The sequence below is a fragment of the Poecilia mexicana genome, unplaced genomic scaffold (genome assembly GCF_051168715.1).
Source record: "Poecilia mexicana isolate PSO_F unplaced genomic scaffold, ASM5116871v1 scaffold_3, whole genome shotgun sequence".
Taxonomy (NCBI): domain Eukaryota; kingdom Metazoa; phylum Chordata; class Actinopteri; order Cyprinodontiformes; family Poeciliidae; genus Poecilia; species Poecilia mexicana.
Window position 1 is genome coordinate 13,367,662 of NW_028263372.1, and position 24,056 is coordinate 13,391,717.

At 39.5% G+C, this 24,056-nt stretch overlaps 2 protein-coding genes across 2 annotated transcripts; both read right to left on the minus strand.

Moving 5' to 3' along the window:
* Positions 1-959: 959 nt before the first annotated feature.
* On the minus strand, positions 960-15,368 carry slc12a1 (solute carrier family 12 member 1). Its single transcript, XM_014967715.2, has 26 exons — positions 14,957-15,368; positions 14,083-14,223; positions 13,763-13,838; positions 13,115-13,210; positions 12,032-12,171; positions 11,831-11,941; positions 11,618-11,729; positions 11,376-11,503; positions 11,208-11,292; positions 10,920-11,077; positions 10,647-10,754; positions 10,438-10,561; positions 9,060-9,161; positions 8,769-8,924; positions 8,580-8,679; positions 7,878-7,989; positions 7,483-7,623; positions 6,787-6,893; positions 6,603-6,685; positions 4,827-4,952; positions 4,127-4,255; positions 2,937-3,048; positions 2,727-2,813; positions 2,476-2,611; positions 2,313-2,380; positions 960-2,212 (listed from the first exon to the last, which is right to left on the minus strand). Exons 1-26 carry the CDS (start codon positions 15,212-15,214, stop codon positions 2,077-2,079), a joined length of 3,132 nt encoding a protein of 1,043 aa, XP_014823201.2. The 5' UTR covers positions 15,215-15,368; the 3' UTR covers positions 960-2,076.
* Positions 15,369-22,468: 7,100 nt separating this feature from the next.
* On the minus strand, positions 22,469-22,806 carry ctxn2 (cortexin 2). Its single transcript, XM_088004655.1, has one exon. It carries the CDS (start codon positions 22,780-22,782, stop codon positions 22,537-22,539), a length of 246 nt encoding a protein of 81 aa, XP_087860781.1. The 5' UTR covers positions 22,783-22,806; the 3' UTR covers positions 22,469-22,536.
* Between the last annotated feature and the right edge of the window lie 1,250 nt (positions 22,807-24,056).

Here is a 24,056-nt window from a genome sequence, read left to right on the forward strand (position 1 = left end):
TTTTTAAGGAGATTTTCAGATTTACTTCTATATTCTACTTCTAAGATGGAAAAATATATGTATTCCTCATAACATGTTGGTCTGTGTCATAATAGGAATGTATTTGCAGACGTGTATAGGCAGTACTACAAAAATACACAATATCTTGTGAAGGTATTTATACTCAGAACTTTTTGGACATTATGTCATGTCACATCCACACAATATGCTATATTGAGGTTTTATTTGACATATCAACACATGCAGTGCACACTTATGTGGAAAGAAACTGGTGGTTTGAAATATGTCAACAAATCTGAAAAGTTTGTGCTATTTTGCCATTCTTCTTTGCAAAGTAGTTCGAACTCATTCAGATTGGATGGAGACAAATTTCCAAATGAATTTAGAACTGGGCATTCCATTTGCTTTAGATCTAAATCAATCTATATGTCCTTCATCCATCTATCATTTGCTGACCATAATGAAAAACATGTTTATCACCACAGATAATTGTTTCCCTGTCTTGATGATGATCAGTAATGTGCAGTATTAGTTTTACATAATCTTTTCATTTTTTTAGATGACAGATCAACCGATAGTGTAAGATGTTCAAAGTTTGTAATATTAGTTTATAGACACACACTCACTCATAGGTTCACAGCTTTATGCCTGTCCTATTTGCAGGGTTTCTTGGTCTTCATTATGCTAATTGTTCTCAAAATTACCTCAGAGGCCTCTCCAGAACAGCTGGATTTAAACTGAAAACAAATTAAAGACAGATGGACTCCATTTACTATTTAGGTGACTTCTGAATACAATTACATTTTTTTCCCTCGTTTCTAATCTGTACACTACTGTGTGCTCATAGCACATCCAATCCTTTAAAGATACACTTACCTTTGTGGTTTTTTTGAAAAAGAATATGGGAAAATAATTTAAAAAAAACACAGGCATGAAAAAAAAACACAAAACAGAAATAATCAAGTTTTTCATATTTTCTTTATTTCAAACAATCGCACTTATTTAAATATAATCACAAAATGATGAGTAAAAATACAAAAAAAATATATTTAATAGTGCCTTTGAATCACTCAGTTGTCTTCACGCAAAAGAAATGTGACGTGATAAAATTAAAACGCTGAATTAAATTTAGGTGGAATGGGTAAACAACATGATGCAGTTTTAACTTTAAGAATATTAAAAGTAACTAGCACTAACAATGTACAAAAAAGAATTAAAGCAGTACTACTACAGTGAAGAAAGTACTAATATTGAAGTAGCCAGTTTCATAGCTTATTAACAACCTCGTCCTGTCTTATCTCTCCCACTGACTTTCTTTGCCATGACTCTCCTATTCAATACCTTCGTTCCTCTGACTGTAACTTTCTGACCCCCATCACAACCAAACATCGTACTCTGGGGCGTCGAGCCTTTTCTGGCGCTACTCCACCCCTCTGGAACGGTCTTCTTCAAAACATCAGGAAGTCAGATTCCTCACCTACCTGCAAATCCAGGTTCAATCATTACTGTTGAACCTGGCATAACCATCATAATCCCCTTCTCAATTTCCAGCTACTTGTTTTATGTCGTTTGTGTTTTTCTTGTAAGGCATCTTTGAGTGTAAGAAAAAGTGCTATGTAAGTTATCATTATTATTATTATTGGTAATTATTAAAGCTTTTTTGACTTCAAAAAATATGCACTACAATATCCTATTTACATTTATATTACAGTGACAGTCACTCGGTTTAAGCACTCCAGCAGCGTCTTGTGTGTGCTGGTTCTGTCTTCTCTCTCTTATAATAAAAAAATGGGTGCATTTCTTAGTACCCACTCCAAATCAAGCAGTTTACATAGCTGTCGTATTGTCTAAAGCACACTGTCTAAATCCTACTTTCTTGGCCTTTTTTAAATCTGTTGTGTTTCCTTTGTTTAGTTTCCAAAATTGATAATCAGAGCATAAATATATGACTGATGTGGGTCTGGAAGACAGTCTCGCTCATGCACCTGTATCCTATATGAATATGTAGTTAAAAGTATTGCCTTTGTAATCCCCCTTCCAGCAACACTGTTCTTCGGTGTTTGGCCTTTAAGGTGCTCACGAGTAGAAAGTAAGAACACTCTTGTGGTTGCCCCTGACGAGCATGGTGGGTGGGAGGTCCTTTGTCAAGATATCCAGCCAGGCCATGTAGAGAAAATCAGAGATGGATCCCTTACGAGCGATGGGCAGGCTCCTGCAGAGGGTTAACCGTACAGAAAAACGTTAAATTACATCAACTTTTGGAGAGGAGTAAACAGCTGGATATCATCTGGCCTCCTGACACTTATACTTACAAAACAATCAGATTGGCCGATTTGGAATGTTCCTGAAGGAGCTCGTTCAGTCGTACCTGGAGGTGCGTCTGTAAAAGAGAAGAAGATATGTTGTTGTTTTTTTTTTTTATTAATCAAATTCCATTGAATCACCAGGAAGGAACCGTAATAAATTATTCCTCACCTTCTCTTCAAAGCTGCTGAGCTCTGCATCAGTGATTTTCCAGGGATACTCCTTCTGGATACCCGCAGCCTGATCCCTGCCTTTAGACCCCTCATGTAGACGGAACGGCTCAATCATGTCTTCTAGTTTCTTTATGCTGGACGAACGGCAGACAAGAGGGTGAGCTGACTTTCACAATGTGTGGATGACTAAGCTTTTAAACTTGACTGTAACCGTCGTACCACTGCACCCGGCAGAAAGCAGCTACTCACTTGTCGTTGCGGGGTTTGATGTGGATGTCGTCGACGACGGTGATGTCAATGCACTTTATTCTGAATTTGTGCAACAGAGACCTCATCCTGCAAACCAAATCACCAAGCAAACAGATTCAGCTTTATTCAAACACATGCTGTTATTTCTGGCATCTTTATGTTCATGTGATACATTTTCACTGATATTGCCACATGAGTTTGTTTACTCACTCCTGCTTGTCTATCTCAGTTCGTCCAGGCTGCCCTGCAATAAAGATCCTGAGTTTACAGTCTTTCCACTTCTTCCTGGTGGTGAGGATGTAGGGGAGCAACAGCGTCAGACCTGAGAGAAGGAAACGCAAGTAGGTTGGAGGACACTTGAATTGAAAACAAGTTATTTTCCAAGCATGTGACTTTTTTCCCTTTGTCCATTGATACTGGTTTATGACATAGTTTTAAGACCATAAAACACATGTTAGGTGTTTTTTTTTCTTTTTATCATCTTTGCCTCCAAGAAAAAGGGATTAATGATGAAGGCCATTCCCATTTCCTAGGATTACCTCGAACCATCCTTTTCCAGCTATTCCTTATATAGACTGTGTAAAAAGTTAACAATCTTTCAGCAGACGTTATTCTGTGCTGACCACAAAAGAACAACAATTTTATATCAAAGGTAAGTTAATGAAAAATCTATGTGCTTTCTAAAAAGATACAGATTGTTGGCACAGTGCAGCTATACCGACAAGTTTCAAAATGATAAATGCTAAAATCAACAAACCTGAAACATATTGAGTAGTCTTACTGCAACTTTGCTTAAATAATTCAGAAAATGTAATATACCTCCAGCATTTATTCTGTAATAATACCACATTATATCAGATTATGCATTTAGCCAGTGCTTCTCAAGCTTTCTATAAATGCGTCTTTTCTAAATATTACATTTTAGGAATACTACCGCACCATCAAAACACTTTGAAATGACACTACAAAAAAAGATGGAATTTGTTTGTTATGCTTTGTGTGCCCCCGCAAAAACAGAATGTTGTCACTGCTTAGAAACATGGAACTGAAGACTAGGAAGGATGTTTATTTGGCTGAAATTGAATTAAGCCCAAAAATGCAAAAGATGTAGGAAGTAAAAGCCAAAACTGCTAAAACAGAAGCATACAAATATTCCTCATATAGAAATATTCATATTTGCTTTTTAACTTTTCCAAACAGTTGATAATTTTAATATTTGCTTACTTTTTATTTTTTTTTACACAATACTTTATGTTTTATATCATTTTATTGACTAAGAGTGACTTTTTGCCTTTTTTTTTCTCCTTTTGCTTTCAGGGAGGATCTGATCTGAAGTCTGCCCTGTTGAATCCATCACACTCTGTGAGAAATGTACCAACCAGAAGGGAAGTGACTCCTACCTCCGTCATCAAACAGCCACCACACGTCAATGGTGCCTTTAGGCTGTTTCTTTTTAAATTGACCACTGGCCTCCACCAGCTTCTCGTTTATTTTGGCAACCTGAGGAGGCGGCGGTCCACACACCGACACTGACAGAGAGAGAGAGAGAGAGAGAGAGAGAGAGAGAGAGAGAAGACACAGGAAATGAGATTCAGTAAGTATAAAGGTACCAGTGGGACATTTGAGGTGGACCCGTCATTAATAGTCTGACACAAAGTTCTCTCCGGGGAATGTAGATGGTATACCAACGAGTTTCACTGTCTTTCCATTATGTAGCTCACTGTTGGATGATGCAGAGACATAGATTGATAGAGTGGGTGGCTGCAGGTAGCCTCTCCTGTCTGGCTTAAAGGACTGCTCTTAAGAGATGCTTCTTAAAGTGGAACGAATGGGAGCATATTATTGGATTACACCCACAGAAATGTCTTTAGTAGGAGCAGCTGATTCAATTACACCTTAATAGGAATGTGGGGTAAAAGTTCCACAGAAAACGATGCGAGTCATTGACTTAATTTGTTAAATGTATGTTATTTTATTCTTTGATTCAGCGGGAATGTGTCGAAGAAAGTTTTCACGCACACTTAAAAACCTTAAATGGATGTGTCCTCCGCTTTAAGTAGCATGGGTTTGTCGGTGCCTATAGGTCATGCAGGTACATACCTCTAGTTGTGAGTACTTGCTGAGATGAATGCCTGGACTTCCTGAAGAGTCCCTTTGCTTTCCCCCCGTTTGGCATCATCTCATTATCCAGGGCCCGCTGCTCCTTCGCTGCCTTCAGCATTTCCTCTGAAAGGCACAATCAGGTAACCGATCAGATGCAAGAAGGTACTTTTATTTAAATTTAGTGCCTTCAGGGATTTATCAGCTTTTTATTGGTAAGTTGAATTCTGCTTCCATTCTGAGACATTTTTGGAATTGCTGCTTCAAAGAAGTATATGAATAACAGCCATACGGATGAAATGTAATCTTTACAAGTTCCATTAAAAGCCATCTCTTTTTCTCAGAAGGGAAGGAAAGGGAAGGTCATGACTGATCTGGTTGTAGTTTCATAATAGGGAGCGCCTATATTTCTGCTACTGGTCTGGTGAAATGAGCAACTTTAACAGAGCATTTTACAGGTCATAAAGTTAATATATATCTGAATATTCACTTTTTCCACGAAAGTACAAACAAACTTTACAATACTATAAAGACTGAATTAGTAGAAAGGGGAATTTGTCGTTGATTGACCAATTATTGGTGAATCCGGGATATATAACACAAGATAAAAGTACATGAAAACAGCTCTTTTATCCACTTTTGTTAATATTTTTTCATCGCATCTTTTAATTTTTGATGTAAAAATGCTTTCATAAGTTTACACCCAAACAGTTTTACATTTTCAAATGTCATCTGAGAGTTCCTCTGAAATATATGTATTTCTTGGGACAGTTTCCTGATTTACGTTTTGACGGGTGATTGGTAACAGATTACTATATTCATTGCCAAGCGGAAATTTCTGTGCACCTGAAGAAACTCCCCCTCCCAGCAAAACAGTTAACCTGTAATTGCTTTATGGCATCATTGCAAGTTATTTATTTTATCTGAAACAGTCTGGCCACTGTAGATATTCTGTAATCTGCAGATCAAAGTCCCGTAACCATGATGAAAAGCATGATGAAAAGATTAACTTTCATATTACATCAACTATAATTCCTCTTTTATTTTAAACAATATATAAAAATTTGTAGAATTCAGCTTTAGGATTAGCTATTTTTTACTTTTTCTTTACTATATTTTATTATTTTATTTTGTACCTTAACAATCTCAGAGATCCAAAGAGACTTGAAATATTTTTTTAATGAATCAAAGAGCAACATATTTGTTTCCCTGAGTCTCCAGTAGATAAATTATTTCTCCCAACAACTTTGTGTAAAAATCTATCAATGTTCCAAAAGCGACCAAAACACCTCTTTCTATCATTGTTCCTCAAACTCAAATTTGCTATGTTGAAAAGTTTTAATTTATTTCTATTGGATTGTGGAGAGAAACTGTGCTGCAAATCGTAGCAGCAGGTAAATAACCATTAGCTTGTCAAATAATCCTACATCTAGCCAGTATTATTAATGAAAACCTCTTAAACTGTGTAATTGTTGTGGCATTCACTGGTCTTTTACAAAGTGAAGCACACACCGCTAGTTTAACATGCCCATCTGTTTGTATTATTGTTGCCTGCACGAAATATGTAGTATTGGATGACAGAGCTAACTTTGCTACTATGGTAGCAAAGTTGTATTTTTTGGTCAAATTTACAAAGAGCCAAAGCAGAAAGCAAAAGCTCCACAGCAATAGTAACCTTAGGTCAAGGTAATTGCAGAACCTTGACCTAAAAGATTTGCTTGTGAACTTGAATATTGAAATGCCGTATCATGAATCACACAGTAACTTCATGCTGACCTTCTTCTTCTACAAGGTGCGACACATCCAGTCCCTGGTTCATCCTCAGCACCAGTGTCCCATATTCAAAGTCAAATGCATCGCTGTCATGAAGAGCAACAAAGGTTATCATGCAGATCTATTTGATATTTCTAACTGCTGACCTTGATTTTATCATGTTTGGGTGTTCATTTTGGGTACGTACTGCAGTAGTCCCACATAGCTCTGCACTGCGTCTGTTTCTGCCGTTTTCCAGTTCCTCTTGAAGCCGATCATTAACGTGTTAGGTTTCATGCGGCCAAGACCGGAAGCCTGCGAACAAAACAAAAACCTTCTTAAAACCTCGGCTCGGGTCGAGCCGTTAGCCGAAACAATAAGACACCTTGTCACCCTGTGATACAAAAGGCTGATGGACTTAAAACCACTTACAGAAACTATCAAAATGTCCTGTACACAAGATGGCCCTGACTCTGTTTTACAGCCAGAAGTTATGGCCAGAGAAGCCAGCAAGTTTCTCTTTGTCTGAAGGGATTCGTCCACTGCAGCGTTAATCAATTATAGTTTTTAATCTTCTGTGCTGTTTGAAGTGAGTGATCCTGGCAATGAACAATGGCTTTATCTCTGGAGTATGATAGTCAGAGCCATAAGAATGTTTCACTGTTTCTCAATAACTCTCTACTCTTCTACCTGCTGCTTCGATGTCCTGACAAGTTTCTCAAGACAGGTCATTATAAAGTAATTCACAGGCAGTAAAAAGAGTGATACATGCTTCTGCACATTTCCCATGTTCCTTTGATAAGATCCCACTGATAGCACATTGTTCTTGTGGAGAAATTAGGTTACTGGCTTTTGTTTTCCTACCTCTTTACAGACATAATGTGTAAATGCCATCCACACTGACCTGCAGCAGAGTTTCTGCACCTTCCCTGAAATTGTCGCAGGCCACAGCAGCATAAAAGGCTTTGCGTTTGTTCTTATGGAGCCACTGCTGGTTCCTTTCCATCCCATTGTTCATCGCTGGGAGGACCTCGGATCTCGGACCCTGAAAAAAGAAAAAAAGTCAGAAAACGTAAAACTAGGATCAATCCTGAGCACAAGACTTTCCACACATGCAACTTTCGCATTCAGGACACACATCTGAATGCGAAATCAGAGAAATGTTAGTCTGATTGTCCAGAGCGTTTACATTTTTCCTCATTCTTGCTTGATATTCTATGAACCATACACTCTGTGTGAAATCAGCACTGTTGCACTACAATGGGGGATTTGTAAATAACAAATTACTTTGTAACCTACCACCAAAACCTCACAGCTGAGACAGAGTCCATAGTTTTTGGTGAAGGAGTGAGCCAAATCCAGGAGGGCTGGCCTGGCCCGCACTGACCCAGTTAGAACCAAGATCTGAGGCCTGAATAAGAAACAGGAGCATGCCAATGTTAAATTGCAGATCATCATCAAGTGTAATGCTTTTATTATACCATTAAATTACGCACTGCTTTATTAGGCACATTTATTCAATTGCTTCTTATCATAAATAACAACTCAGCCAATTGATACATTTAGACATCTAAATGTAAATATCCAGTGAGTGATTGCTGTGTGGACAAATGCGCCTTGTTTATGTCAGACAAGAATTGAAGGAGCTTAAATAGCCACGTAATACAAGGCATGAGGAATGCCATCTCTGCCTATGCAGCACATAAAACATTGAAGTAGATGGATTACAGCAGCAGAACTGAGTCTACAATTCACATAGGCTCACCAATTATTTATTGATCAGAATTGAAAAACTGCAGCAACATTTCCAGCTGTAAGGTGAGAATGTGACATAAACAACATGAACGCCTGGATGCGACATCCTTGTATCAGTGATCAAGGCTGCTGGTGATGTAATGGCATGGTGGACATTTTTTTTAGACAGCGCCGAAGGCTGAGCAAGGTCAACACTGGCAAGATGTACCGAAGTATAAATGTGGCAAAAGTGCAGCAGATTGTTACCTGAAGTTCTTGACATGATCTTCCACACCAGACAAAGACAAAGCGTTGCTGACTGCACTCACAAAGGTCACAGCCTGTGTGGACGACCCCCAGTTCACGTCTGCACACAAAGTTTTAGATTCATCAGTGGTTAGTTCTTCTAATATTCAATAATCGCTCAAGCACTTCCAGGCTCGCAAACAAGCTCACCTGGCTTCTTGACTGTGACGTAAATGTAGAGCAGAATTTCGATGCCATATGTGAGCAGAGCGGCCCACCAGTTGATGACAAACATAACGACACAGCAGAGCAGGGCTCCCAGCAGAGACAGCCACATGTTGTAGAATTTATACGCCGGTCTCCAGCCTGGGGAAAGTATCACAAAAAGAGGTTGGTTGCTCATATTCAGTTATGAATATCTAAAGCAGCTTTGTTTTTCTCTGGCTTTGCATTTTCTCAATAAAATACTTTGGAGTTTTGAGCTGCTTGATGGAGACTCACCCGGAGACTTGGCGTAGGAAGCATGGAAACAAGAGAAATTGATGAGTGCGTAAGATGCCAGGAAGAAGTTTGAGATGATCGGAGCGATGGTGTTAAGATCACCTGTACAAAGAAGGACTCAATCTTAAAATGTACAAGCAGGAGCTTGTGAACTGAAACGGGGTATGTAATGATGACATTAGTATGGAATCAAAAAGTCTCCAACTGGAGGTGAAATCCTCGGTTAGTGTGCTTGGTTGGCTTTCTTTATTTACAAAAAAATCTAACCCTACCACACAAACTGCTCTGGTACTAAGATAAATGGTCTGCTGGAGTTTGGAACCAACTCACATTTACTCTGATGGAAAACACCATCAGTGTGTGGAGAAGAGTTTATTTTGGAAGTTTCTTTGAGTGAGATTTAGCAACATTAATACACAAAAACAGATTAGCTGGGGGTATTCACTGACATGAGGCCTCTATGTGCATGTGAAATTTAAATGATAACTCATTTAAATTTTTATCTCAGTCTGTATTTAGTAGAGTACTTTAACCCAGTAAAGACACATAAAACACAAAACAACCATAGTGTGGAGGACCAGTTGATGGGGACTTTAGATCAAGGAACCCACTCACCCCTTCTCCCACTTCCATTAAAATATGATTCTATTCTTTTTCCTATGAATATTTTGTTTTGTTATTAAAAAGCACCGTGTTTAATTGTCCATGTTAAGCTGAATATTCATATATATGTCGGTAACTATTTTGGCTGAGAGTGAAATGAGTCTAGAAAGGGATCAGTTTCTAACAGGCGCTTAGGGCAGCCTTGGGTCCTCAGTTTCTGTGTTGAAGAACGTAAACTCGGTAGAACATATGTGACGCACGTCGGATTTATGAATGTTTTCAGGTAAGCCGAATTAGTGAAAATTTACCAACAGGCATTGTATGTTTGTGACATTAAGTTGTAAAGTTTCATAAGTCAAAATGTACGTGTTGTATTAATGACGGAGATATGGTTATCTCAGCTAAGCTAAGTTTCTGTGTTGAAGAAGTAACTCAGTAGAACGTAGCAGCCATAGTGTGACGCACATCGGATTTATGAATGTTGTTTTGTATTTTCAGAAAAAGGAAGGTAAAGAAAATTTACGACAACCGCATGTCTCGACAATGACTATTGTTCGAGTGTGCGACAATTTATTTTCATCACCTCACTGTGAAATCTATCAAGAAGATAGAAAAGTGAAATCCACTCCTATTCCCCTCAATAAGCATGATGAAAAGATTAACTTCCATTGTTTATACAACATTATGTAAGGTGGGATTTCCCATTTAACCAGGAGCGCCAGAAAAGACGTTGTGTAACAGCAGTGTACGGATGTTGGTTGACTATTTTACTGACCAATGAGAATGAAGGCGACGGAAATAATGAAGGTGAGGATGTAGCCTCGGATCGGCTCGTTGTTCTTTCCGTGTCCTTTGGCAAAGAAGTGCAGAGCTTTGTAGATGTTGTCTTTGCACAGAGCCTGAACAAAGATAAAACTTTGATTAGAGACGTTGATGACAACAAAATTATCTTGTTTTTTATTACAATGTATTTTTAAAAATTACCTGGAAGACTTTAGGAGCACTAACAAGAGAGGCCAGGGCTGACGAAAGTGTGGCTGAGAAGGTTCCTGCAGTGATGAGGGGACCAAAGCCAGACACCATGGTCATTACCTGAAAAAAGGGAGATGATGAGAACACATTAGGGGAGAGAAATAAAAGTTTTTATTCTACATGAAAACGCAATGCAGATTTTGAGATGGACAACAAGGCTCTCTGTGAAGGATGCCCTTCTGTTGTGAGATGACATAACCCCAATGTGTTTGAAAGGTTTCCTACCTGGAAGTTGTTCATCAAGCCAAACTTGCACGGCTCTGTTTCGCAAGAAGAAAAATTATAGCCAAGTTCACAGGCAACTACTGATGAGCCATTGCAAGGAATCCCAGGAGTAACAAGGTCGGTTATGTTTCCTGTGGCATCCCGGACAACGGTACCGGCTGACCAAAAAAAAAAAAAAAGATGTTTTGCCTGTGAGTTTTTCATCAAAATGCTTTGAATCTTACGACAAGTAAATCAAAATTTGTTAATAAAACAGAAAAATAAGTGGAAAGACTCCAGGTCACTTACAGACACAAAGTGCCACGGCGAGGTAAGTGATACCAGTGATGAAGATGGCCAACAGTGTACCTTTGGGTATGGCAGCCTGGGCGTCCTGTAGTTTAACAGACAACATATGTGTGTGAGGAAACGTTAAAAATGTTGACTTCTGCAGAAATATCCGCTTTGAAAAATTACCCGCAAGTCTCCAGAGATGTTTGCTCCAGCCAGGATACCGGTGGCCGCGGGGAAAAAGATGGCAAACACTGAGAAAAATGTTTCACCATTCCTAAAATCTGGCGTAAAGTTCTCCATAAAAATTTTGGCTGTTAAAAAAAAAAATAGATATTTGGAAAAGAAGAGCGTATTAGTTTATACTTTGGTGAATAAAATTTAAATATTTTTCAAGATAAGTTTGAGGTAGATTAACAGGATCTTACTGTTGTATCCAAAGAAGCCCTTTGATTTCTTATCTTCAGTTGCAGGTATTGCTGTTCCTACAAACACATTCACTATGGCCACCAGCAAGATCACGAGCAGAACAATTTGGGCCTTTTGGTGGGGGGGGAGACGTGAAAAGGTTTGAGTTAAGTTTAATCCTTTACAACAGCAAGTCCAGGGTAATCACAAGAAGCACAATGTTAATGCCTCACCTTTGCCTCCCATTCCATCCCAGCCACCGAAATGCCCAAGAGCAACACCACTGTAATGCAGCCAATGATCCTGATGTCATTCATTTCATCTACCATCAGATGGGCATATTCCTGAGCAGAACAAAAAGAGGTAAGGCAAATAAGCACTTGGATACCTCGGTGTGTTTTGTGTAGCACTCAGATCCTTAAAGCATTACACACCTTGAGCAAATCCACCACCGTCTCTGCAAAGCCCACCACATACATGGCCACAGCCACTGCATTGGCAAAGGCGAAAATTAGTCCAATCGACCCTCCAAACTCTGGTCCCAAGCTGCGTGATATCAAGTAGTAAGCTCCTCCTGATGAAACAAAATGGTTCAAAAAGATTCCCTTTTAGTTCAAGCAAATTGTCCAGGCGATTTTAAGAAAGACTCTGGTTTTAAAATAAATGCATGTTTTCCAGTGTCCTGTCATGGAAGTGTTTTTAGTTTGTTTTAAAGGTAAAAATTAGATGATGTAGCAGAGTGATTTACCATTTGCAGTAAATAAAGTGCATACAGTCAAACAATTATCAATATACTTATTAGAAGACAGAAAACACATACTGTGATTCTTCTAATGGAGCAGAAAAAAACTACATATGTTTATAAAACTGGAAAAAAAAAATGTAGGCGTGAAAGTCATACATCTTTTTATGTGTGGGTATGGCAATAATGCCACAAAGTTCATTTTCAGCAAATTAGGAAATATAGACAAGAAATGTAACTCATCAGCTAATGTGTCAAATGATCAGTGGTGTCTTTCTTTCAGTCGCTGACACATTTCTAAACACTTAGTGTTTCGAGTGAGAGCTTCTGGCTGGTGATGGTATCTGCAACAGAATCACATGTTGCATTTTGCCACATACATGATCAGGGTACATCTGAAGACTGATATCGGTAGTGGATGATTAATCACTAAATCACTTATTGATTGATTTTATGTCAGTGCAAAGCTGCAAAAGAGGGAATAAGGCTTGGAAAGGTGACATTCAGATGTAGTCTCAAGGCTTTGTGACTTTATCGGCAAACACTGTTCTTTTGGTCACTTCATTCTCCCACTGAAAGATTTTGTGTCACAGAGAGGGTGCGTTGTCGCAGCGAATACTTATAAATAATGTTTTACTCGCCCAGGCTGGCTGCGGTAGCAGTTATTAATTATGAATAAAATACCAGCATGGAAGGTTAGTCAATAATTGTGCTAAATTATCCCGTCACTGTGTTTTTCTAAATATGAAGTGTGGCGGCTGATTCGCTGACCTACCTCCTCTAACAACTCCGTTAGTGCAAATGGCAGACATGGAGAGGCCTGTGATGGTGGTGACCACACAGCTGAGAGCGATGACCACGATTCCCAAACCTGAAATGTTAGCATGACACAGTTCAGGATTAGGATGCATTATAACTCAACCAGCATGTTCAACAAGATAGAAATAAAACACTGTTTTATCAAAAAAAAAAAAAAAAAAAAAAAAATCCATCTTATAGATATCTTGAAAATGTTCATTTCTGACCCGAGACTATTATTGAATAATAGTCTTAAATCATTTTATGCAATTCTAGAGACCATTATAGCTAAATCATTCACATTCACTAAATGCTGCAGAGGATACTTTTTATCTGTGGAGTGGAGCTCAGAAAGGCAATGAAATTATTCCAAGATATATCCATTTCAGCTTTAAAATGTGTAATTTTGCAGTGTTCCTAGTCTCTTCATTTATGAAAACCTAGCACCTCTGATTAATGTGAGAGAATTTAAATGGACAACACTATGAGCCTGAACCAGGATTTTGTAAGAAAGTCAAATAAAAGTCCTTAAAATGTTAAAGCTTTGATTTGGAAGCCACCAGTAGAAAAAGGCAAATAGAAATAAATGTTAAGACTGTGTAAAGAGTATAAATGTTTCACTTACCCCAACCTGCCTGACCAAAAACCCAGGACAGACGGATGAACAACATGACACCCCAGATGTTTAACATGCATCTTACCTGCAAAGTAAAAGAATTAGATAGCATAGATCAAGATTTGTTAAAGGACTTTCTATGGCAGCTGTAACATATTTCTTATTTGTCTGTTATCAGAACCCATATTTACAGAAAAACATGTACATAAAAATAATGTCAATTTGCTTCATATTCTAGTTTTTGAGACAGAGTCATTACGATAAATATGCAAATACCTTTTTTGCACAGATCTGTGTTACTCAGAGGGAGCTTCAAGAGCAAAACTCACCAGAACCCCCCTTATCCAGCCAAACTTCACTGCTCCTTTGGTGACATCAATCGGAGCGGCAGACTCCAGATCATCAGAGGGGGTCCCTTCGCTCCCCTCGCCATCGTCTGTCACCGTTTCAGGTACAGAGATCGCCCCATTCTTTAAAAGAAAGAGAAAAAAAATTTTAAATTAAGTAGTTACATTGGAAATTTGTTTCATCTGTAATGGACACATTCACAGTCACATCTGTCCTCTGTCTTTTCATGAAGGGAAGTTTTTATATTTCCTTTCCCTTTGTGCATCATGTCTTAAGGATTGCTAGTCAAATTTCTAAGATGTAAATTTGATATTTGGATGGTGCACATTAACATCTTACGATACAGTCTTTTGCAAAAATCAAAGTTCCACAAATGTCATTGCAGCACCTGCTTCAATCCATCATTTTTATATCCATTCAAAAAAGATTATCTAGTGCAATGCTATAAACCTAAATGACCCATGACCTCATCATGTCTTAGCCAACAGGGCCAAATAAACAGCAGTAAAAGCAAATAAAGTGTGCCAAGTGTGCTGATTGCTGCTTAGTATCAAAAATAACATTTTAACAGCTTTCTGTTTTAGTTTTACAAGGTTTAAGATAAAGAGTTTAAGATAGATACAAGCAGATACAGACACTGTGAATTTATTTGATCTTTCAAGCAGCAACACTCACTCTTCTCTGAGCGTAATTATCTCTCAGGAGCAGAACTGAGTTAATGTTTCAGAAGAAAGTTGCTTTTGAAACAAATTTTTAGAGTGAAAAGAAAGCACAACAAAAGAGAAAACAGGATATAAGAAAAAAAAGTCACCTAGTTCACATGGAGCATCATGATTTCAATAGACATGCACTCACCTTCTGGAAAACATTGTGGAGTTCCTGCAGGGATGGTCTCACCGCTCGGTGACCACTCACGCTGCCGGCATTACGGTAGAAGTCGATGTTGGGCACCCGGTCTAAAGTGTCATGCCCGAAAGCACTCATCACAGAGGGTCTGACCGTCCGGTGCTCGTTGTTGGAGAATTCGGTCTCTTCATAGATCGGAGGGTCACCAAGGTTGGAATCAAAAGCCGAGTTGACATGACCCCCTCCGTTTGACTTCAGCCTCTCCATTATGAATGCTGGACAAGATTCTCAGAGGTCAAGTGTGTAAATAGTAAAACAGCAGTCTTCAGACATCCAACGACTCAGTAGCAGGTGCAGATCTGAGTATCAGTGATCCTTGACTATTGAATGCAAAAACTAGGCAGTGATTAGATTTATAGAGATCTCCGCTGCTGTGTCGAGTTTCTAATGCATAAACTTGCCAACTCCCAGATGGCCCACCTTTATACTCATGGCCATATGCCGACTGCCAGCTATTGGTTAACTCCTCGGATCAACCCTCAGAAAACTTAACAAAGGGGGTCAGATATGTCCTCCATCCTAGGGGACACAAAGACGTTGCTTAATCATTAACCCAAGTCATAAACGGCAAACGAGAGATAAAGGTGCTCATTGCTCGAGTTCTGGAAAATTGATTACTAATATTATATGCTGAATGGCACATGTTGTTCTGCGGCTGCACTTTATGGCACTGTGAGTAGCATTTCCTCAGATCTGGAGGCTCTTTTGCATGAATCACCAGGACATATAAACATGTGGAGATTTCCACTAGAAAAAGGCTGAAATGTTACAGTAGGAAAAGTTTAAAGATTTCAGCACTTTTATGACGCTTGCAACTAAAACAGAAACACAAATGACTAATATTGGTTGACAGAAAGTCTTCATTTTTACAACTGGTATTTCTGTCTATATATATCCCAATGCAATCAGTAAAGATAAAGCCAGGAGGAGTAGCCTGACATGTACTAAGATATTGAATCCATAATAGTTATATAACTGACTGAATAAATGTCTCTAATGACTCTCTATGCTCCGTTTATTGAAAGAAGTAAGTTAGAGAGAGCTAGCTGGCTCAAGAGAAATGTCCTCATTCGTGAAGAAAATGAGAGTTAATATAAGACTACAAATTACAGGAATATGCCCAAGGCACTTCACATGACTTCTAAAGAGCCATTAAAGGCCCTCTTAACAGGTAAACTTCCTTATTACTGATACACCACAGTGATTTATGTGCACAGTGAAAGCCTGGCTAATGACTTGAAATCTGACCTTGGCTGTATTGTTTGCTGACAAAAGAAGCACGCTCCAGCACGTGTTTTTATGTGAATACTGAAAGAAGACAAACAACTGTACGGCAGGGCTCATCAGCATCAAAACAAGGCTGGAATGATTCTCCGCAATCATGATAAAGATCGAGTCATGCTGGAGAAAGAAGGACGTCGGCGTATAATGGACCAACAACTCCTAACATTCGTCTTCTCAATCAGATCACGACAGTTTGTTTTCACAACAAATATGTGAATAATGCTCTGTAATGATATTTTGAGCTTGTTTTGTGGCTGTATGCCGGGAAGGGAAGTCTTTTGCTGATTCACCAAACCTTCCCCTGTTCTTTGCAATGCTAAGTAGTGGGATATGATTTAGTTCTCACTATCCTAGAGCCAATAACACCTCTCTGTACCTTATTCACCATTCCATGTAGAAGAAAACCAAAGTATAATGGTGCCACCACCTGTATCACCTTGAGGATGTTGCCTCCAGAGCAATGTGTGTTAGTTTTCCAACACACATAGTTACTCTTGGTCTGTCACATAAAATCCCAATAAATACAATAAAATCTGGCTGTAATGTGGCAAAATGTGAAAAAGTTCAAATGGTATGACATCTTTCATAAGGCAAATTATCTTGCACATCGAAAGAGTTGACTGGTGTCAAAGCTTAGTTCGGATTTGTAACAATAAGTCGGGCTCGTTTCCAGTGACAAGGTTGCCATTTGTCACCAATTCTGTTCATAATCTTTATGGACAAAATTTCTAGACCCACCCAAGATGTTGAAGAGATCTGTTTTGATGACCTTGGTGAATGAGGTAGCTCGATTTACTGGTCGATCTACATTCATACCCTCATCTATGGTCATGAGCTTTAGGTAGTAACCAAAAGAACAAGATTGATGATACAAGCGGCTGAAATGACTTAATGAGTTTCCTCCACAGGGTTTCTGAGCTCTCTCTTAGAGAAAAGGTGAGAAGCTCAGTCACTCCGGAAGGACTAAGTGTAAAGTCACTGCTTCTCCACGTTGAGAGGAGCCAGTCGAGGTGACCTTGGCATCTGGTTTGGATGCCTCCTGGACACGTCCACCAGGAGGAGACCCAGATGACCCAGGACATGCTGGAGGGACTATGTTTCCCTGGGAACACCTTGTGATTTCTCCTGAGGAGCTGGCCCAAGTGGCTGGGAAGTCTAGGGGTCCCTAGTTAGGCTGTTCCCCTCGCAACCCAACCCCAGATAACCGGAAGATAACGGATGGATGAGACTAAAGAAGTTTAAAGATTTAGGAAAATGCCATCACTTTTCTGCTTGCTGTTGTCGCTCACTGCATGTCAGAGGAAAAAATAATAACACATGCTCTTCAGCTATGCACTCCACATACACACATTTCTAAAACAATCTGGTGTCATTTTAAAGCTTTACATATGCATTAATGTTAATAAACGCTCTGAAATTGCTCACCCTAAGGTCTTCAATGAAAAAGTTAATATTCATTTAAGGTAATGGCCAAAAACCACATAGCAGGAAATCCAAGAAAAGTATGTATTGGCTCAAGGAAAAGTGTAGCTTTGAATCGACTTAAAGTAAATAATTAAGCTTAACAGTTTTCTAATCATTAATGCCTATTATGAAACATGAAGATATGTCAAAGTTGGTAAGGCGACTAGAGGGGTTGAGTTTATAAATCAGACTGAGCAAAGTCTCGATTGATTCAAGATTTCAGCTTGCCTCACCAGGTTCTTTAATCTTTGGACAAAACAAAACCTAACTAAGCTTAGCATTTGACTACCGTACTAATCTCTCCAAGCAAATTAGTGGCAGTAGCTATTTTTGGAAATCGCCGTGGTAAGTCTATAAATATATTCATAACATAACTTTTGATGACTATAGTAATAAAATATCTATTATATCAGCCGGCCTTATCACAAAAACCATCAAGGACAAAGCCTTTGAGGTTCGAAGACCACAATTAATAAAGCTAATGCCTGATAATCAGCAAAGTTAAGGTCCATTATTCTGCCACCTCATCAACCTGCTCTATGAAACAAGAAGCTCTCATGAGCACTTACAGAAGTGCAATTATTTCCACACAACAAAACAACACAGAAATAAGAAACAAATAAGCAGAAAGATAAACAAAAATTCAGAAGATTTGGATTATATCAACTCATTGCCATGTGTAGAACAGTGAGAGAGACTAAAAGTGTAATTGTTTCATGCAGCAATCTGGAGGCTTTGACTCAGTGACTTAAAAAAGTCACATAATTTATGGTGTTTAGTTACTGATGAACAAAGGTAGATTTTTGGTCATTTATTTAATGTCTACCTGCAAAAGAAATTATGTCAATTTAATTAATAAAATATATTTAATCAGTTGGAAAAGAATCACAAATTCTAATGGATTAGCTACGTTAGGCTTCCTAGTTTCATTTCAAAAGGTCAGCATGAACATTTTATTCTGTCAGATTTTAAGGAGAAGGTCATGAGAATCATTATCTTACCTGCAGTAAGTAACTAGTTGAATTTTGGAGAAAAAGCAAGTACCTTGCCAGAGAGGCTGCAACTAATAGATGGTCAGAGTGGAGCCGATTGCTGTCTTAACTCCAATCTCAAAGTGTTTGAGCACTTCATGGAAATATGATTTTATACCCCTATGAACCACTGTTAGTAATTGTTACACATCCACATGATCTCACTCAGTGTGTTATTTCTATATGTATGCATGTCTACAGATAGTAAGGTTAAGAATGTTTCAGATTTCTGCCATCTTTGACAGAAGTCTGATTGACTAGGTTGAATTTTTTTATTTTTATTTTTGTAAAATCCTGCGAAAGCTTCAGAAAGGTGGGGGGGAGATCCAAATTTAGCAGAGCATTTTATAGCTCAGACATCTAAATGTGACCCTGAGCTACACAGGGTAAGAAGCCAAAAAGGTTGGAAAATAACAAGGTTAAACTTTAACCTCGCCTCGTTTATAAGCACCCTTTATATGGTGTAAAAACTTTATTGTCAAAGTAAATTGTAACTAAAACAATCAAATAAACATGCTGTGATGAAGGAAAATGCATAAAATTTTTAAAAGGAGATTTGTATGAAAGCGAAAGTTTGGTTTTGTCCAACCAACATAAAATCCACAAAGATTTTTCTACAAAAATGCAACTTTTCTGACAGTAACTCAGTGAATTATTTTGTAATTTCCTCTCACCGGCATTGGATCTAAAAGAACATGGATGTTTCATTTCCCTTTGGGATGACTTAAGACGTTTCCAACTTAATTAAATTGAAACACAAGAAAATGTAGGAGGAGGAGATTTACGGCTCAGTAATCCTTGTTTCATTCATTCGGCCTGTCGCATTCTGGAAAAAAAAAACAGTTTTTTATCTTGCTGCAAATATTTAAAGATAAGAATGTCACATAGGTGATGTAGATAATGGTGCAATAACAATTGCATTCCTGACTAATGATGCGGGAGGAGTGCATGGGATGAGCCCATGATGTGTCCTATTGCAGCTGCATACAGGCCTGAGTGAATCCCTCTCAGCTTTCTTCCACACGATCAGTACATTTTACACAGTATTCACATTTATGGCTTTTGAGTTTGTAGTCTCATGAAGATTACGATAAAAAATAAACGTTTTATCACTCTCTCCTTATTGGACAAATATTTAAATACCTAATGTGAAACTTTGTTGTAGAACGGGTCGCAGTTACACCACGGATTATAAAGTGCTGGCTGCATTAATTGGCAGCTCTGGTAAAGGTTCAGGTTTTACTTAAATAGGATAATTTCATATTGAAACCTATTGGAGAAACCTGCCTTTAGTTTCAAGGCATTTATTCAAAGGAAAAAGGAAAATTAATCTCTGAAAGAAATTTGATTCCGTCGTACAATTATTGGTATCCTTATCAAATAAATGTAGATTAAGCAATTTACATTTTTCAGTCATACACTACTTTTCTAAGTTGCTCAGTTTCTTTGAATTTGTAATTAGTAATGAGCAACTCCCATTTTTTTGAATATACAACATGGCACAGTAGCCCATTTCTCCTAGCCGCTAGAGAATAGACTGGATGATTAAGATGTTATTTTCATGTGATATCTGCACTACTCACTGTTAGATAACTATGACAAAATCGTCCTGTGATCACCAAGTCAGAATAATAACCATTAGAAGCTTCCACATGTCTTTTTTGTGGCTCATGCAAGGAAAAAGCAAGTTCTGTCCTACCATCACAAAGGTAAACAAGTAAAGTATGATCAACTCTTTTGGGACTTCAACTTGAACCATGTGCTCTGGTCAGTGAGAGTCAGATCAAGCTTCATATCCACTGTTAATTCTGTTGGAGGATCTCCTGTGCTGATCCTGCTTTACTTCCAGTTGATCTGGGAACCTTGTTAGATTTTATGACATTGTGAAGTCTTTGAAATACCAGGATTTTTAATTTTTTTTTTTTTTTTTTACTGTACACGTGTCACAATTTCGGCAGGCTAAAAGACATAAAAATATATGGCCAAATAAGCTCAGAAATGGTTCAACAGACAACAAAATCAACTTTCTTCAATGACCACAGTTCTCAGAAAACTAAAAGAGAGTAGACAGGGCTTGGGGTTGTTGGCTAACTAGTGAGATTTCACAAAGAGAAATTATCTCTTTGGTCTCTCTCCGAGTTTTCCAAGTTTTTAATATGTTATAGAAGATGATGTGATGTCCAACAGAAAAAAGGAGCGTGTAAAGTATCTGCAGCAAAGCTATCAGCGACATGGCACCAGTGATTTTGTTAAAAACAGCCATTTCTTCATGTTATAGAGTCCTTCCTTCTTAAATGTTGTGATTTTCTTTACATTTTCTATATGAGAACATGCCACTGCAACAAAAGTTTTTTTAAAGGCTTTTTATACATCTATGCTAGAATATGCTAGCAAACATGTCCATTCGTCACCCAAACTGCAAAAAACGCTGAGCTGCGACATTTAAAGTGAATAAATCCTTTTTATTTCACATCATCAAATCAAATGAAATCAATGCAAAATCTCTATCACCAGCGGAGCAAGCAACTGGCCTGTCATTATGATGTGACACTCACTCACAGACACACACACACTCCCTCCCACACACCCACAAACAGGTGCTCTAATGTTTCTAGATGAAGGCACATAAACCCATTGAAGGTCACAGTAAGGCAGATTCACAGCACTAAGGAGAAACAGTAGACCGTAAAAATTATCAACGGAACAGTCCAGACTCTAAACGGTCTGCTTTCCGGACCGTTCCATCTCCCTCTGGGTGGAAGGAAGAGATTGGGGCAGGGAGGAGTTTTGGGATGGTCTGAAAATATGGTCAAGTGTAGAGCTGACAAACTTCCCGTCCTTGTTTTATATGACATTTCTGCTGAGTGAGTTCCTCCCAGTGATCTGGAACAACAGTGCTCTGAGTGGAAAAAAAAAGTCTCTTGTCTTATGCTCATCAGTCAGTCAGTCCATATAACTTTGGCCACTTTCAGTTCACCATCGCTCTGACGCAGGAGCGGTACAATCTCTGAGCTCATTTTGCATTATTTAGAAACAGGGATACCACAATGTAGGTCACAGTTTGCTTATTTGCCGCAGGACGTCAGGAAGCAAGACACCAGAAAAAGGACCGATCCAACAAAAAAGTGGCTGCTTTCCTTTAGATTCCCAACAGACTGGGTTTGAGTAGCTCGCAAAGCACTAGTTTGACGTAATACCCTGTATCCATCCAGGTGCAGTCTTGTGCTGAACTGTTCCGCTTGTGCAGAAGTGCAACCGCGCTGTCCTCTGTTCTAAGTTCGTGTGAGGCATCTTGTCCCTGAGTCTTCAGTCTCCCACCCCGTTCCACAGAAATCCACCTCGTCGTGACATTCAGCTTGTTGGTGTGGGTTAAAGGGAGCTACAGCCAAGTTCTTTGTCAATTGATGAGCTAAAATACACGCCCTCTGGCAGAAGGTCACCCAATGTGACACAGCATCTGCCTCACATCCAGTCAGACACACACGCACACCCACGCACACACACACACACACACACACACACACACAGTTCGCATACACTCACATACAGTAAAGGCTCTCTCACCTAGCAATTCACGCACATCACACAACACACAGCTTTGCAGCTTGAGCTGAGGAGCTGCTCAAGCAAGTGATGAACCACAACCCCAAGTGGTTTCACTTGGAGGTGTTTTAATGGGGGTATCAGGTGCGGTGGTTGTGCAGGCTTGGGCGTTTTTTCTCGTAATTTTCGTGTAGTTTTGTCCCACCGTTAGGTGAGGGCGTACTCGAACGTCCCTTTCTCCAGCCCTTCGATGCCATCGGCCCAGTTGGAGGAGGGCATGCTGCTGTAGGGGTCCAGCAGGATCCTGAAGCAGCGTATTATCAGCAGTCCCAAGAACACCAGCAGCATCCCCACGAAAGCAAACGCCGTCTTCTGCTCCAGAGTCAGAGAGTGCGCCATTATGTCGTTTCCACTCATGGCAGCAAGGGAGTGGTTGAAGTGGACGCTGCTCATGGTAAGCCCACGTCTAGGTGCCTCATCTCTTCACAGATGGGGTCAGGCGTTTAGAAGCCTGCATGTCACCTGGACAGGGGTTAAAGGATTTATTCGGATTAGTCCCGTTTTGCCTCTCGTCTGGGGGAGATCTCTGTAATGCACCTCATAACTCACAATTAGCACTGACAACATGAGGAGGAATAAGAGTGCTGACGTGGTGAGATGCATGCAGAACTTTCTTATTTAAATGCAGGTCTGAATAAAACATGAAGGACTACAGGTATCTTTAAATAGCTCCTTCTGATTTAGACATCAAGCAGATGTCCGGAGATCTGTCCAGCTCTGCCCCTTTGGGAATTTCTCTGCAGAAAGCTGCAAACAGCAAGCATGAGCACAGAGGTGCTGCGATAAAAGACTTCCTGCGAACTGGGTGCAGGACAATGAGCCAAGGTTGTGTGGCTATATGCATTCCTTCAGGTCAGGTTAGAATGACAGTGTGTCGCAGTGCACAGCCAGCCGTTAAAACACAAACAGAGCCGATGTGCGAATTAAAACAAAACAAAACAACAACAAAAAAAGCGTCACCTCTCATGAAGACGCAGCCCTGCATGTGTTTGGCTTAGGAGGATCACATCTCTACCTGTTGCGTGTGAGCAAGATGCCTGCCAGACAGCATAATTCTGTTAGGCAGCGAGAAGAGAGTGACTGTAATTGACCACACATAATCACAAAACTGGCTCAGTCACACGAGCGGATTGTCTGCCTGCATCAGTCAAATTTGCTCCTATGGCAAGCAGCAGGTGGGTGAAGTTATAATGGGAGGTGGGGTGGATTGGCTAGGAAATACACACGAAGAGATGAGAGGGGGGGGAAAGGAAGTGGAATGAGGGGCAGGAGGAGGAGGACGCTGCACAAGTATGCTGAGGGAGGGAGTGGGGAAAGGGTGAAAGAGAAGCACTGCATTGACAGATTTTCTAGTTAGGATGTCTGAGGAAGAAAATGCAGGTGCCTCACCATCATTTCCATGCCATCCTTACAGACCTGTTGCTGCCGATTCCTGCAAGCAACTCTTCCTCCTCCTCCTTGGAGCTCTCAGACGTGTATCCGTTAATCCACCCATTGCTGGCATGCTGGATGCGCTAGGCTAGCAGCTCACATCTGAGCAAAAAAAAAAAAAAAAACAGGTGAGGGTAAAGGGGGGGAAAAAAAGGAGAAGACAGAGGAGCAGAGGCGTGGGGCTGGATCAATCCGTTCTACGTGTTTCTCCTGAGAGATGCGGCTCCTGTCCTAGC